At 48.1% G+C, this 16,884-nt stretch overlaps 1 protein-coding gene across 1 annotated transcript in view; it reads left to right on the top strand.

Annotated features, from left to right (window-relative positions):
- Positions 1-246: 246 nt before the first annotated feature.
- The window catches only part of ATP8A2 (ATPase phospholipid transporting 8A2), a 1,320,460-nt gene continuing 1,303,822 nt past the window's right edge, over positions 247-16,884 (top strand). Inside the window, exon 1 of the mRNA XM_063951698.1 lies at positions 247-420. Coding sequence (XP_063807768.1) covers positions 378-420 — 43 coding nt within the window. The 5' untranslated portion in view covers positions 247-377. The remainder of the gene's footprint in view (positions 421-16,884) is intronic.

The raw sequence follows: 16,884 nt of genomic DNA, 5'->3' as shown, positions 1-16,884 counted from the left end.
CACACACGTCCATTTTTATCTATATAAATTAATGTATTAAAAAATATATATATATATATATATATATATTTATTTGTGCAAATTATTTATTGTGCAGTAAACAAATATTTGTTCCACAAGGCCGGTAACAGTAAGGTAACGTGCTGCAATAACGGTAAGAAGCTACAGTAAACCGCTGAGCTTATAATACCTGTGCTGTGAGAATATTATCCCTGGCTGGCAGCAGTCCCCTCTGGTGCATCAGCAGCTTGCTGCGTGTGTCCCCTCCCTCCTGTCAGTGCGTGTGGCAGAGGGATGCATTAGCAGCCTGCTGCAGGTACACACTGTGTCATCACACATCCTGACCCACTGCAGCCGGTTAAAAAAAAATAAAAAAAATGTCCTTGCAGAAGAAATCTAAGAAGATCCACTCCTCGGGGGGTAAGTGGCTCTTTAAGGACGAGGGGAGATTGAGCAGAGGAAGGCGTGTTATTAGTATAATGACATTCTGTCAGCATGGCTCTCCCTGCATTTCCCTCACGTTTCCCCAGGCTCTGCCTTGCTGTGTGCCTGCATTATGAACGCTTTAAATTGTCATCTCTTCGGGATATACAAACAAAGGCATTTATTGTGCATCTCCTCACGATGAAAGGCAATAAGCATCTGTCATACTCGTGTTTCCTTCTCTACTATCACTGTCAGCCCAGGGTTCCCTGACTCATCTCTTCTGTAATTGTATAGGTTGCAGCACATGACTGTGCAGGTAGTGTGATGTCAGCTGGGTGTATTGTTGTGAGGACATGTTTTAAAGTCAGCAGGATTCTCCCTTCCTATGGGTGCACTGGCTTTTCGCTTCATTTGGAAGCCAGAAATTGAATATTGTTTTTTAGTGGTGTGTTAATATTCTAAGTAAAACAGTTATGTAACAATAAATCATTTATTTTATTTACCATTATATAATGGGCAATTCATTAGGTTATAAGGGTTGTAAAATTAAACAAAGCAGGAATAGGCAACCTGTGGCACTCTAGCTCTTGCGGAACTACACATCCCACAATGCCTTGCCACTTTTTTGCTGTTAAGCCATGCTAAAACTGTGGTAGGGCATGCTGGGATGTGTAGTTCCACAACAACTGGAGTGACATAGGTTGTCTACCTCTGATATAAAATACAGATAACAGATTGTGTATTTGTTACTGGTCAGTGAACTTGAGGGACTTTCAATTCATCTATCCCTCTAAACTTAGTCATAACATAAAATAAATGTAAAAATGTGAATCCACCGTGAAGGGTTTCATTCATACATGTTGCCCAGCTGGGTGTCCTGACCGACACATTGAGCGGCTGATCGGTACGTAGGTATACCTACCTAGATCGGCCACTCTGTCTGTGCGATAGCGGGTCCATCAACATGTTTGTCTGATGGGTACCAAGCCTTAGGCGCATCCCTACCTTCCAACTATAGCAATTTATGTTGGACAGTCACAATTGTGGGTGACTGTTGCATACTGCCCAATACTGGATGTGAGCAGATCGGGACAAGGGGCGTGGTCATTTAACGGAGGGAGGAGAGTATATGGGGGCTGAGCCTCATCCCTTACCCCACCTACCACCCTTTCTCTTACGTCCTAGAGGATGCTAAGGGGCCATTTTAGTATTATGGGGTATAGATGGTTCCGCATGAGCCTTCAGCACTTTAAGACTTTTCAACAGTGTGAACTGGCTCCTCCCTCTATGCCCCTCCTCCCAAACCTCAGTTTAGAAAATGTGCCCAGGAGACTGGATGCACACTAGTGGAGCTCTACAGAGCTTTGCTGGAAAAAAAGACTTTCTTAGGTTTTTTATTTTTCAGGGAAGCTGCTGGCACAGAGCCGGCCATATGCATAGGCAAACTAGGCAATTGCCTAGGGCATTTGATATGCCTAGGGGTATCAGCAGCTTCTGCTGATTAAAATGATATGCGGCATGCCTATATTCTGTATGTAGCATTTCATATGCAGATACAGCCACAGTCTCACACAGTATATAGGCATGCTGCATATAAGTGTAATCAGCAGAAGCTGCTTGTGCAAATCCCCGTGTCTCTCTGACAGACTTTAGTGTGGGTCTGTCCCCAATAGCTCGTGTGTGTGTGTGTGTGTGTGTGTGTGTGTGTGTGTGTGTGTGTCTGTGTGTGTGTGTGTGTGTGTGTGTGTGTGTGTGTGTGTGTGTGTGTAACATGTCAGACATTGGGTAGGGTTCTTCCCAGGAAGAACCCATTTTAGATGCACAAGAGGGTAATATGGTGGCCCTTCCCTCTCAGAAGGAGCCAGAGTGGGTGAGAGAATGTTGCAAAAGAATATGTCAATGCTTGCAAAGAAATTCTCTGAGTCTGAACAACAGACTAAATACTGGAGGCTGTCTGTGGAGGATGCACTGTTTACTGACCCTTCCATATCATCCACTCGGGTCCCTTCCAGTTCCCAGAAAAGGTCTCTGGCCCAGATAATGCAAGGGGACACAGACACAGATTCCGACTCTGACGTCGACACTGGGGATTTGAGAGGGGTAGACCCAAAATTAGCCAAAAGCATACAATGTATGATAGTTGCTATAAAGGAAGTGTTGAAGTTTCCTGAAACAACACAGGTCTCAGAGGAAAAGGATTATTTTAAAATAAATAAAAAGCAGTTTGTGACTTTTCCTCCTTCAAAGGATTTGAATGCATTCTTTGAAGAATCCTGGGCTAACCCTGAGAAGAAATGTACCCTTCCCAGAAGGATATGTGTAGCGCACCCTTTCCCTGAGGAAGACAGGCACAAATGGGAGACTCCCCCAATGATAGACACCTCAGTTTCCCGGCTGTCTAAGAAAATTGTTTTGCTTGCTCTTGGTTCAGCCTCTTTAAAAGATCCAGCTGATCGTAAATTAGAAACAACCCTGAAATCCATATACACGGCTAACAGAATGGTGCTCAGGCCCACCATTGCTTGTGCGTGGGTGGGTAACGCTGTGGAAAAATGGTCTGACAACTTGCTTGTTAACATAGACACAGTTGACAGGGATGAAATAGTCCGAACTCTCGGTCATATCAAAGATGCTGCAGGTTACTTAGTTGAAGCTATGAAGGATATTGGGTTGCTGAGTTTAAGATCCTCCGCTATGGCAATTTCAGCCCGCAGGACGCTGTGGATCTGCCAATGGAATGCTGATGCGGAATCAAAAAAGAATATTGAGGCGCTCCTTTACAATGGAGAAGCCCTCTTTAGAGACAAGCTGGATGCCATGATTTCAACAACTACATCAGGCAAGTCAGCATTTCTGCCTTCCGCAGCTGCTCCACCTAGGAAAGGATATTATTCTTATATGATACAGTCCTTTCGGCCCAACAAGTCCAAAAAGGCAAAGGGTACCCCCTTCTTCGCAGGAAGAGGGCGAGGAAAAAGTAAAAAATCTACAACACCATCAGGCTCGCAGGAGCAGAAGTCAACAGCTACTTCTGCTAAAGCCTCAGCATGACGCTGGGGCTCCCCTGCGGGAGTACGATCGGGTGGGAGTACGTCTACTGTTTTTCAGCAAGGTCTGGATTTACTCAGATCTGGATCCTTGGGTATTACAGATAGTATCCCAAAGGTACAAATTGGAATTTCAAGACCTTCCCCCATGCCGATTTTTTAAATCAGCCATACCAGCTTCTGTTCAGGACAGAACAAAGGTGCTGAATGCAATACAGAAATTATGTCAAGACAACGTAATTTCCTTAGTTCCTGTGTCACAACAGGAAAAAGGGTTTTATTTAAGCCTGTTTGTAGTGCCGAAACCGGATGGCTCGGTCAGACCGATTTTAAACCTAAAGACTCTGAACCTCTATTTGAAAAGGTTCAAATTCAAGACGGAATCCCTGAGAGCGGTGATCTCCAGGTTGGAGGAAAAGGAATTTCTGGTGTCAATGGATATCAAAGATGCTTATTTACATGTTCCCATCTACCCTCCGCATCAGGCATACCTGAGGTTTGCGGTGCAGGACTGCCACTACCAGTTCCAAACATTGCCTTTCTGGCTCTCCACGGCTCCGAGAATATTCACCAAGGTGATGGCGGAGATGATGGTGCTTCTTCGCAAGAAAGGAGTCAACGTAATCCCATACTTGGACGATCTCCTCATAAAAGCGAGATCCAGGGAGAAACTAGTGCAGAACATTGCGCTTTCCCTGACGGTGCTTCAACAGCACGGTTGGATCATAAACCTTCCAAAATCACAATTGGAACCCACAATGAGGTTATCATTTCTGGGAATGATATTGGACACGGAAGCACAGAAAGTATTCCTACCGGTGAAAAAGGCTCTGGAGATCCAGAAGATGGTCAAACAAGTTTTGAAACTAGCACGCGTATCTATTCATCAGTGCATCTGCCTGCAGGGGAAGATAGTAGAGGCCTACGAGGCTCTACAATTTGGCCGATTCCACGCCAGGGTGTTCCAATGGGACCTACTGGACAAGTGGTCAGGATCGCTCCTACACATGCACCGGAGGATAATCCTCTTAACAAAAGCCAGAATTTCACTCTTGTGGTGGCTTCAAAGTTCTCACCTCCTAGAGGGACGCAGGTTCGGGATTCAGACTTGGATCCTGAGGACCACAGATGCAAGCCTCCGAGGTAGGCAGTGCCAGATTAAGGTCCATATGGGCCTGGAGCTGAAATTTAGGAAGGGCCTATTGTGTGCCTCGGCAGGAGGTGTGACAAGCGCTGCGGTGGTGTGACTAGTGATGTGGGGGTGTGATCAGTGTGGTGTGGGTGTGGTCTAAATAGGGGGTGTGGCCTATGCCATGTGAGTGACAGTCACCACTTACTGACAGACACTCCTTACTGACACACACACACACACACAACACAAAGCTTACTGACACAATCACCACTTACTGACAGACACTATTTACTAACACACACACTCACAACACAAAACTTACCGACACAGACACTTACTGATAGATATTACTGACTGACACACACGCACAACACAGATAAACTTATTGACACAGACATTACTTACTGACACACACACAACACTATACTTATACCGCTCTCCCATCACAATGCCGTGTCCCACCTGGGAATTGGAAATGGGTCCATTCCTGGGTGGGACCCAGCATTTGACCCTACACACCGCCAACCCGACCCGGCAATTTGCCGATTCGGGTTGCCATCTGTGGGCGGAGATGGAGTCGGCATCAGGTGCAGAGGCGCTGCTGGGAGATGAGATCATCCCTATGCAGTGAACAGGTCCCGGGTTGCATCGACCTGGGTGACCCGTTCACACTGCACCGGACCTGGTATTTAACCCGAGAATAACCCTTCTTTATTCCCGGGTTGAATTACTGGGTCAGGCAATCTAGAATTCGCCCATGACCCCTTTCACAACACACATCGGAACGTGTCGACCCAGCAATATACCCAGTCTATACCAGGTTATTTTTGCGGTGTGAAAGGGGTATTACTGACACAGACACCCACCACTTACTGACAGACACTACTTACTGACACACACACACAGTACAAAACCTACTGACAAACGCTAATTACTGACACACACAAAACTTACTGACACAGACACCATGCAAAATGTACTGACACAAACACTACTTACTGACAGACACTTCTTACTGACACCTGTGGTGCACACAGCATTTTTTTCTCAGTGGTACTGTGCCTGCGTGCCGTGGGCGTGGTCACATGTCATTAAGGGATGTAACCATGTGACACTAGGTGAAGTGGTTATATATTATGTGAATCCATGGCACAGACACCCCCTGTCCCTGCGGACTACAGAGACAAGGACAGCAGGATGTGACACTTGTTATAGAATAAAAAATATTATATATAAGATGTGTACCCAGCACTCATCCTGTTATGATGTGAATATTTGCTCCAGTGCCCTCCTTCGGTTTTTCAAGCTGTGGACAGAGTACAATGAGGCAGCACTCCCGAGTCTTGCTGGTGCAGTAAGATTTATTTAGTAAGATTCTGGATCAATAAATCTTACTGCACCAGCAAAACTTGGTAGTGTCGCCTCATTGTACTTGTGGGGAGGGGTCCCGACCATTAGAGTTACTCACCGGAGTGTAGTATGAGTTGCCGGCGGCCGGGTCCCCGGCGGCCTGCATACCGGCGCCGGGATCCAGACTGCCGGCTTCCCGACAGCAAAGTGAGCGCAAATGAGCCCCTTGCGGGCTCAGTGGCGCGCATAAGCGCCACGCTATCCTCCCTCCAGGGGGTTCGTGGACCCCCAAAAGGGAGAAAAGGTGTCGGTATGCCGGTTGTCGGGATTCCAGCGCCGGTATACTGTGCGCTGGGATCCCAACAACTGGTATACTGAATACCACCCACACACCGGTGGCCCGGCACCCCATCGTCACTTTTTCTCTGCCAGTCTGCCAGGTGCGGGATGGTGATGACATCACCTTCATGCTCCCAGCAGTCCTTTTCCTGGAAAAGGAAGAAGGTGCTGGCGGCGCCTCCGAGCAAGATCTAGGAGCTTGGTGGTGGTGTTTTACAGTGTGGCGGGGGTATGGCGTACTGGCGGACACATTCTTAATGGTACGCCATACCGGAGCGTACTGCCACACTTGCAGGACTGACTAACACACACACACACAAAACGCAAAACATATTGACACACACGACACAACACAAAACTTACACAGAAACACACAAAATGCAAAACTTACTGACACAGACACAATGCAAAACTCACTGACACTACTTACTGACACACACACGCAAAACCTACTGACACTGACACTACTTACTGACAGACACTACTTACTTAGCGACACACACACATCCCCCCCCCCCTCCCCCTTCAAAACTTACTGACATAGACACCACTTACATAGCAGACCTCGGGGCCTGGTGTGGGCTGCTACTCACATGGTGTGCATGCCCCCTCAGCTCTGAGATCCAGGGACCCAGCTCTCCTAAAAGACAGCAGCCTCCTGTCAAGACCCTTCCCCTCTTTCAATGTTATTGTTGGGAAGCTGCAGCAGGAAAGGTATGCTCCAGCAAAAACATTTACGTTTTGATGAACAAGGGGGCGGGGGCTTCTGGTGGGTTCGGGGGCGGAGCAGCGGAGATATTTCCGAGGCTCCGCCCCCATGACCATCCGAAGCCCCGCCCCCTCGCCCATCAAAACATAATTGCTTTTGCTGCAGCATACCTTTCCTGCTGCAGCTTTCCATCAATAACATGCCTCATGAAAGAGGGGCAGGGTCTTGACAGGAGGCTGCTGTCTCGTAACTATTTACGTGGCTCCGCCCCCTTGCCCGTCCGAAGCCCCGCCCCCTCGCCCATCAAAACATAATTGCTTTTGCTGCAGCATACCTTTCCTGCTGCAGCTTTCCAACAATAACATGCCTCATGAAAGAGGGGCAGGGTCTTGACAGGAGGCTGCTGTCTCGTAACTATTTACGTGGCTCCGCCCTATTGCCCGTCAGAAGCCCCGCCCCTTGCAACACAAAGCGGTCAGGACACAGGCTGACCAGTTTGGGGTGGGGGTGAATGGGCAGCCGGAGGTGAGTGAGCTGATGTGCTGACAGGAAATGTTTTTTTTCCTGGCAGCACTGGCTACTGCCTGCACTGCAGGGAGGTCTGTGGGCCTATTTTCAATGGGGGGCTTGGAGCTGCAGCTCCATCCGCCCCATTGTTAATCCGGCCATGGAGGTAGGGGAGCAGTCACGCAAAGGAAAAGCTTCCAAGGAAGATGGTCAAGTCAAGAAATACTCCTTCACATAAACATTCTGGAATTGAGAGCTGTGTACAACAGCCTTCATCAAGCAGCACACCTTCTTCAAGGTCATCCCATACAGATCTAGTCAGACAATGTAACGGCAGTAGCTTACACAAACCGTCAGGGCAGAACAAAAAGCAGAGCGGCAATGGCAGAGGTGACAAAAATTCTCCTCTGGGCAGAAAGACATGCAAAAGCTTTGTCGGCAATTTTCATTCCGGGAGAGGACAACTGGGAGGCAGACTTCCTCAGCAGACACAATCTCCATCCAGGAGTTTTTGCAGAGGTAGCAGGTCGTTGGGGCATTCCTCAAGTAGATATGATGGCATCACGTCTCAACAAGAAGCTTCAGAAATATTGTTCCAGGTCGAGAGACCCACAAGCAATAGCAGTAGATGCACTGGTGACCCAGTGGGTGTTTCAGTCGGTGTATCTGTTCCCTCCACTTCCACTAATACCAAAAGTTCTCGAGATCATCAAAAGAACAAGGGTTCGAGCAATTCTCATTGCTCCAGACTGGCCAAGGAGGGCTTGGTATCCAGATCTTCAGGAGTTACTACTGGAAGATCCTTGGCCTCTTCCTCTTCGCGAGGACCTGCTTCAGCAGGGGCCGTTAGTTTATCAAGACTTACCGCGGTTACGTTTGACGGCATGGCTGTTGAACGCCAGATCCTAGCCCGTATGGGTATTCCCAATGAAGTCATTCCCACTCTTATTCTGGCCATGAAAGGGGTAACGTCTAAACATTACCATTGTATTTGGAGAAAATATGTATCTTACTGTGAATCCAAGAAGCCTCCTGCAGTGGAGTTTCAATTAGGACGTCTTCTCCTATTTCTACAAGCGGGTGTGGATGCTGGCTTGAGATTAGGGTCTATCAAGGTCCAAATTTCGGCCTTGTCCATTTTCTTTCAGAAACAGTTGGCTTCCCTTCCTGAGGGCCAGATGTTCATTAAAGGGGTTCTGCGCATCCAACCTCCCTTTGTGCCTCCTGCGGCGCCATGGGATCTTAATGTGGTGTTGCAGTTCCTTAAATCGGACTGGTTTGAGCCTCTGCAAAAGGTGGAGTTGAAGTTTCTCACTTGGAAAGTCGTCATGCTGTTGGCCTTGGCCTTAGGCAGACGAGTGTTTGAATTAGGGGCTCTGTCACACAAGAGTCCTTATTTGATTTTTCATGAAGATAGAGCTGAACTACGGACGTGTCAGCATTTTCTTCCAAAGGTTGTGTCTTTTTTCCATATTAACCAACCTGTGGTGGTGCCAGTGGCTTCTGACACCTCAGCCATTTCAAAGTCCTTGGATGTCATCAGAGCGTTGAGGACTTATGTTGCAAGAACGGCTCGGATAAGGAAAACAGAATCTTTGTTTGTCCTCTATGACCCCCAACGAAATTGGAGATCCTGCTTCTAAGCAGACTATTGCGCGCTGGATCAGATGTACCATTCAGCACGCTTATTCCACGGCAGGATTGCCGTTACCGAGTTCGGTAAAGGCCCACTTTACAAGGAAAGTGGGTTCTTCCTGGGCGGCTGCCCGGGGTGTCTCGGCGTTGCAAATTTGCCGAGCAGCTACTTGGTCAGGGGCAAACACGTTTGCTCAGTTTTACAGGTTTGACACCTTGGCTGCTGACGACCTTCAGTTTGGTCAGTCAGTTCTGCAGGAACATTAGCACTTTCCCGCCCATACTGGGAGCTTTGGTACATCCCCATGGTACTAAAATGGACCCCAGCATCCTCTAGGACGTAAGAGAAAATAGGATTTTAATTACCTACCGGTAAATCCTTTCCTCGTAGTCCGCAGAGGATGCTGGGCGCCCGCCCTGTGCTCACTTTTCCTGCAGAATTACGTTTTGTCTTTTACACAGGTTCTCATATGTTAAGATGTTCACAGCTGTTGCTGTTGCGTTTTGCATGCACGTTGGCATGGGCTATGTTGAAGGCCATGTTTGGCGGCATGTTTTGTATGGTGTGAGCTGGTGTGAATCTCGCCACTAGTTTAATGTAAATTCTTCTCTCAAAGTTGTCCGTCTCCTCGGGCACAGTTCCTATACTGAGGTCTGGAGGAGGGGCATAGAGGGAGAAGCCAGTTTACACTGTTGAAAAGTCTTAAAGTGCCGAAGGCTCCTGCGGAACCATCTATACCCCATGGTACTTAAATGGACCCCAGCATCCTCTACGGACTATGAGAAAAGGATTTACCAGTAGGTAATTAAAATCCTATTTTCTTTCACATACTTAGGATTCTAGGGCTGATTAGCATCTGTCACTGGACTTCTGGTGGATATGAGTACATTCCAGCAGATCAGTTTACTTTCTACCATTTGACATGCACAGACTTTTAACTGGTATAAAACATTGGTACAGTACTTCAATCAGAATGATACAAATTTTAATATTGCTCTGTCCGATATAAGCCTTAGCACTATAGCCAGGATCCCAACATGGATCGAGGAGGGTTAAGGTTAGGCTGCAGGAAAGGAAGGTTAGGGATTAGGGTTGGTATATTACCAAGTAAGTGTCGGGAACCTGAGCGTCGGGATGCCGCAGTCAAAATTCTGGATGCCGACATCCCAAGTGCCAGGATCCCGTTACATCCTGTGTAATATGTTGACTTGTTCCTGCATGTAATAACTGGGAATGGAAATAAGAAGAAGCATCCACTTGCAGGGCTGTAACTAAGGATGCTCCAGGTAGTGTCTGTAATTTCCAGAGCTTGCAGCCCCGCCCCCTCTGCATGATGTCATGGCATCATGCATTCGGGGACCATGGCCGGCACAGAGCACAGTAAAGCTCAGTTTTAGCACTGTCTCTGCTTGTGGTGTATTTGTGCTTAAAAATTGTGATTTTGTTTTTCTTTTTATATATATATATATATATATATATATACTGCTCAAAAAAATTAAGGGAACACTTAAACAACACAATGTAACTCCAAGTCAATCACACTTCTGTGAAATCAAACTGTCCACTTAGGAAGCAACACTGATTGACAATCAATTTCACATGCTGTTGTGCAAATGGAATAGACAATAGGTGGAAATTATAGGCAATTAGCAAGACACCCCCAATAAAGGAGTTGTTCTGCAGGTGGTGACCACAGACCACTTCTTAGCTCCTATGCTTTCTGGCTGATGTTTTGGTCACTTTTGAAAGCTGGCGGTGCTTTCACTCTAGTGGTAGCATGAGACGGAGTCTACAACCCACACAAGTGGCTCAGGTAGTGCAGCTTATCCAGGATGGCACATCAATGCGAGCTGTGGCAAGAAGGTTTGCTGTGTCTGTCAGTGTAGTGTCCAGAGCATGGAGGCGCTACCAGGAGACAGGCCAGTATATCAGGAGACGTGGAGGAGGCCATAGGAGGGTAACAACACAGCAGCAGGACCGCTACCTCCGCCTTTGTGCAAGGAGGAACAGGAGGAGCACTGCCAGAGCCCTGCAAAATGACCTCCAGCAAGCCACAAATGTGCATGTGTCTACTCAAACGATCAGAAACAGACTCCATGAGGTTGGTATGAGGGCCCGACGTCCACAGGTGGGGGTTGTGCTTACAGCCCAACACCGTCCAGGACGTTTGGCATTTGCCAGAGAACACCAAGATTGGCAAATCCACCACGGGCACCCTGTGCTCTTCACAGATGAAAGCAGGTTCTCACTGAGCACATGTGACAGACGTTACAGAGTCTGGAGACGCCAAGGAGAACGTTCTGCTGCCTGCAACATCCTCCAGCTTGACCGGTTTGGCAGTGGGTCAGTAATAGTGTGGGGTGGCATTTCTTTGGGGGGCCGCACAGCCCTCCATGTGCTCGCCAGAGGTAGCCTGACTGCCATTAGGTACCGAGATGAGATCCTCAGACCCCTTGTGAGACCATATGCTGGTGCGGTTGGCCCTGGGTTCCTCCTAATGCAAGACAATGCTAGACCTCATGTGGCTGGAGTGTGTCAGCAGTTCCTGCAAGACGAAGGCATTGATGCTATGGACTGGCCCGCCCGTTCCCCAGACCTGAATCCAATTGAGCACATCTGGGACATCGGGTCTCGCTCCATCCACCAACGCCACATTGCACCACAGACTGTCCAGGAGTTGGCGGATGCTTTAATACAGGTCTGGGAGGAGATCCCTCAGGAGACCATCCGCCACCTTATCAGGAGCATGCCCAGGCATTGTAGGGAGTTCATACAGGCACGTGGAGGCCACACACACTACTGAACCTCATTTTGACTTGTTTTAAGGACATTACATCAAAGTTGGATCAGCCTGTAGTGTGTTTTTCCACTTTAATTTTGAGTGTGACTCCAAATCCAGACCTCCATTGGTTAATAAATTTGATTTCCATTGATAATTTTTGTGTGATTTTGTTGTCAGCACATTCAACTATTTAAAGAACAAAGTATTTAATAAGAATTTCTCTATCGTCCTAGTGGATGCTGGGGTTCCTGAAAGGACCATGGGGAATAGCGGCTCCGCAGGAGACAGGGCACAAAAAGTAAAGCTTTAGGATCAGGTGGTGTGCACTGGCTCCTCCCCCTATGACCCTCCTCCAAGCCTCAGTTAGATTTTTGTGCCCGGCCGAGAAGGGTGCAATCTAGGTGGCTCTCCTAAAGAGCTGCTTAGAAAAGTTTAGCTTAGGTTTTTTATTTTACAGTGAGTCCTGCTGGCAACAGGATCACTGCAACGAGGGACTTAGGGGAGAAGAAGTGAACTCACCTGCGTGCAGGATGGATTGGCTTCTTTGGCTACTGGACATTAGCTCCAGAGGGACGATCACAGGTACAGCCTGGATGGTCACCGGAGCCTCGCCGCCGGCCCCCTTGCAGATGCTGAAAAGAGAAGAAGGTCCAGAATCGGCGGCAGAAGACTCCTCAGTCTTCTTAAGGTAGCGCACAGCACTGCAGCTGTGCGCCATTGCTCTCAGCACACTTCACACGGCAGTCACTGAGGGTGCAGGGCGCTGGGAGGGGGGCGCCCTGGGAGGCAATGTAAACCTATTTTTTGGCAAAAAATACCTCACATATAGCCTCCGGGGGCTATATGGAGATATTTAACCCCTGCCAGAATCCCTTGAAGAGCGGGAGACGAGCCCGCCGAAAAAGGGGCGGGGCCTATCTCCTCAGCACACAGCGCCATTTTCCCTCACAGAAAGGCTGGAGGGAAGGCTCCCAGGCTCTCCCCTGCACTGCACTACAGAAACAGGGTTAAAACAGAGAGGGGGGGCACTAATTTGGCGTTAGAAATATATAAAAAGATGCTATAAGGGAAAACACTTATATAAAGTTGTCCCTATATAATTATAGCGTTTTTTGGTGTGTGCTGGCAAACTCTCCCTCTGTCTCTCCAAAGGGCTAGTGGGTCCTGTCCTCTATCAGAGCATTCCCTGTGTGTGTGCTGTGTGTCGGTACGTGTGTGTCGACATGTATGAGGACGATGTTGGTGAGGAGGCGGAGCAATTGCCTGTAATGGTGATGTCACTCTCTAGGGAGTCGACACCGGAATGGATGGCTTATTTAGGGAATTACGTGATAATGTCAACACGCTGCAAGGTCGGTTGACGACATGAGACGGCCGACAAACACAGACGTCTCAAAAACACCGTCAGGGGTTTTAAAACGCCCGTTTACCTTAGTCGGTCGACACAGACACAGACACGGACACTGAATCCAGTGTCGACGGTGAATAAACAAACGTATTCCTTATTAGGGCCACACGTTAAGGGCAATGAAGGAGGTGTTACATATTTCTGATACTACAAGTACCACAAAAGAGGGTATTATGTGGGATGTGAAAAAACTACCTGTAGTTTTTCCTGAATCAGATAAATTAAATGAAGTGTGTGATGATGCGTGGGTTCCCACCGATAGAAAATTATTGGCGGTATACCCTTTCCCGCCAGAAGTTAGGGCGCGTTGGGAAACACCCCTTAGGGTGGATAAGGCGCTCACACGCTTATCAAAACAAGTGGCGGTACCGTCTATAGATAGGGCCGTCCTCAAGGAGCCAGCTGACAGGAGGCTGGAAAATATCATATAAAAGTATATACACACATACTGGTGTTATACTGCGACCAGCGATCGCCTCAGCCTGGATGTGCAGAGCTGGGGTGGCTTGGTCGGATTCCCTGACTAAAAATATTGATACCCTTGACAGGGACAGTATTTTATTGACTATAGAGCATTTAAAGGATGCATTTCTATATATGCGAGATGCACAGAGGGATATTTGCACTCTGGCATCAAGAGTAAGTGCGATGTCCATATCTGCCAGAAGATGTTTATGGACACGACAGTGGTCAGGTGATGCAGATTCCAAACGGCACAAAGGTGTATTGCCGTATAAAGGAAGAGGAGTTATTTGGGGTCGGTCCATCGGACCTGGTGGCCACGGCAACTGCTGGAAAATCCACCGTTTTTACCCTAAGTCACATCTCTGCAGAAAAAGACACCGTCTTTTCAGCCTCAGTCCTTTCGTCCCTATAAGAGTCATATTTGCCCAGGGATAGAGGAAAGGGAAGAAGACTGCAGCAGGCAGCCCATTCCCAGGAACAGAAGCCTTCCACCGCTTCTGCCAAGCTCTCAGCATGACGCTGGGACCGTACAGGACCTCTGGATCCTACAAGTAGTATCCCAGGGGTACAGATTGGAATGTCGAAACGTTTCCCCCTCGCAGGCTCCTGAAGTCTGCTTTACCAAGGTATCCCTCCGACAAGGAGGCAGTATGGAAAAAAATTCACAAGCTGTATTCCCAGCAGGTGATAATCAAATTACCCCTCCTACAACAAGGAAAGGGGTATTATTCCACACTATATTGTGGTACTGAAGCCAGAAGGCTAGGTGAGACCTATTCTAAATCTAAAAAAATTTGAACACTTACAAAGGTTCAAATCAAGATGGAGTCACTCAGAGCAGTGATAACGAACCAGGAAGAAGGGGACTATATAGTGTCCCGGGACATCAGGGATGCTTACCTCCATGTCCCAAATTTGCCCTTCTCACTAAGGGTACCTCAGGTTCGTGGTATAGAACTGTCACTGTCAGTTTTCAGACGCTGCCGTTTGGATTGTCCACGGCACCCCGGGTCTTTACCAAGGTAATGGCCGAAATGATGATTCTTCTTCGAAGAAAAGGCGTCTTAATTACCCCTTACTTGGACGATCTCCTGATAAGGGCAAAGTCCAGGGAACAGTTGGAGGTCGGAGTAGCACTATCTCGGATACTGCTACAACAGCACGGATGGATTCTAAATATTCCAAAATCGCAGCTGATCCTGACGACACGTCTGCTGTGCCTAGGGATGATTCTGGACACAGTCCAGAAAAAGGTGTTTCTCCCGGAAGAGAAAGCCAGGGAGTTATCCGAGCTAGTCAAGAACCTCCTAAAACCAGGAAAAGTGTCAGTGCATCATTGCACAAGGGTCCTGGTAAAAATGGTGGCTTCCTACGAAGCAATTCCATTCGGCAGATTTCACGCAAGAACTTTTCAGTGGGATCTGCTGGACAAATGGTCCGGATCGCATCTTCAGATGCATCAGCGGATAACCCTATATCCAAGGACAAGGGTGTCTCTCCTGTGGTGGTTACAGAGTGCTCATCTTCTAGAGGGCCGCAGATTCGGCATTCAGGATTGGATGCTGGTGACCACGGAGGCCAGCCCGAGAGGCTGGGGAGCAGTCACACAAGGAAAAAATTTCCAGGGAGTGTGATCAAGTCTGGAGACTTTTCTCCACATAAATATACTGGAGCTAAGGGTAAATTTATAATGCTCTAAGCTTAGCAAGACCTCTGCTTCAAGGTCAGCCGGTATTGATCCAGTGGGAAAAACATCACGGCAGTCGCCCACGTAAACAGACAGGGCGGCACAAGAAGCAGGAGGGCAATGGCAAAAACTGCAAGGACTTTTCGCTGGGCGGAAAATCATGTGATAGCACTGTCAGCAGTGTTTCATTCCGGGAGTGGAAACTGGGAAGCAGACTTCCTCAGCAGGCACGACCTCCACCCGGGAGAGTGGAAACTTCATCGGGAAGTTTTTCCACATGATTGTGAACCGTTGGGAAATACCAAAGGTGGACATGATGGCGTCCCGTCTGAACAAAAAACGGGACAGGTATTGCGCCAGGTCAAGAGACCCTCAGGCAATAGCTGTGGACGTTCTGGTAACACCGTGGGTGTACCAGTCGGTGTATGTGTTCCCTCCTCTGCTTCTCATACCTAAGGTACTGAGAATTATAAGACGTAGAGGAGTAAGAACTATACTCATGGCTCCGGATTGGCCAAGAAGGACTTGGTACCCGGAACTTCAAGAGATGCTCACAGAGGACTTATGGCCTCTGCCGCTAAGAAGGGACTTGCTTCAGCAAGTACCATGTCTGTTCCAAGACTTACCGCAGCTGCGTTTGACGGCATGGCGGTGGAACGCCGGATCCTAAGGGAAAAAGGCATTCCGGAAGAGGTCATTCCTACCCTGGTCAAAGCCAGGAAGGAGGTGACCGCACAACATTATCACCACATGTGGCGAAAATATGTTGCGTGGTGTGAGGCCAGGAAGGCCCCACGAAGAAATTTCAACTCGGTCGATTCCTGCATTTCCTGCAAACAGGAGTGTCTATGGGCCTCAAATTGGGGCCCATTAAGGTTCAAATTTCGGCCCTGTCGATTTTCTTCCAGAAAGAATTGGCTTCAGTTCCTGAAGTCCAGAAGTTTGTCAAGGGAGTATTGCATATACAACCCCCTTTTGTGCCTCCAGTGGCACTGTGGGATCTTAACGTAGTTCTGGGATTCCTCAAATCACATTGGTTTAAAACCAGTCAAATCTGTGGATTTGAAGCATCTCACATGAAAAGTGACCATGCTCTTGGCCCTGGCCTGGGCCAGGCGAGTGTCAAATTGGTGGGTTTTTTTCTCAAAAAAGCCCATATCTGTTTGTCCATTCGGACAGGGCAGAGCTGCGGACTCGTCCCCAGTTCTCTCCCTAAGGTGGTGTCAGTGTTTCACCTGAACCAGCTTATTGTGGTGCCTTGCGCCTACTAGGGACTTGGAGGACTCCAAGTTGCTGGATGTGTCAGGGCCCTGAAAGTATAGGTTCCAGGACGGCTGGAGTCAGGAAAACTGACTTGCTGTTATCCTGTATGCACCCAACAAACTGGGTGCTCTTG

The sequence above is a fragment of the Pseudophryne corroboree genome, chromosome 2, assembly GCF_028390025.1.
Source record: "Pseudophryne corroboree isolate aPseCor3 chromosome 2, aPseCor3.hap2, whole genome shotgun sequence".
Classification (NCBI taxonomy): domain Eukaryota; kingdom Metazoa; phylum Chordata; class Amphibia; order Anura; family Myobatrachidae; genus Pseudophryne; species Pseudophryne corroboree.
The sequence above is the reverse complement of the archived record's forward strand: the minus strand, read 5'-3'. Positions and strand labels throughout refer to the sequence as shown.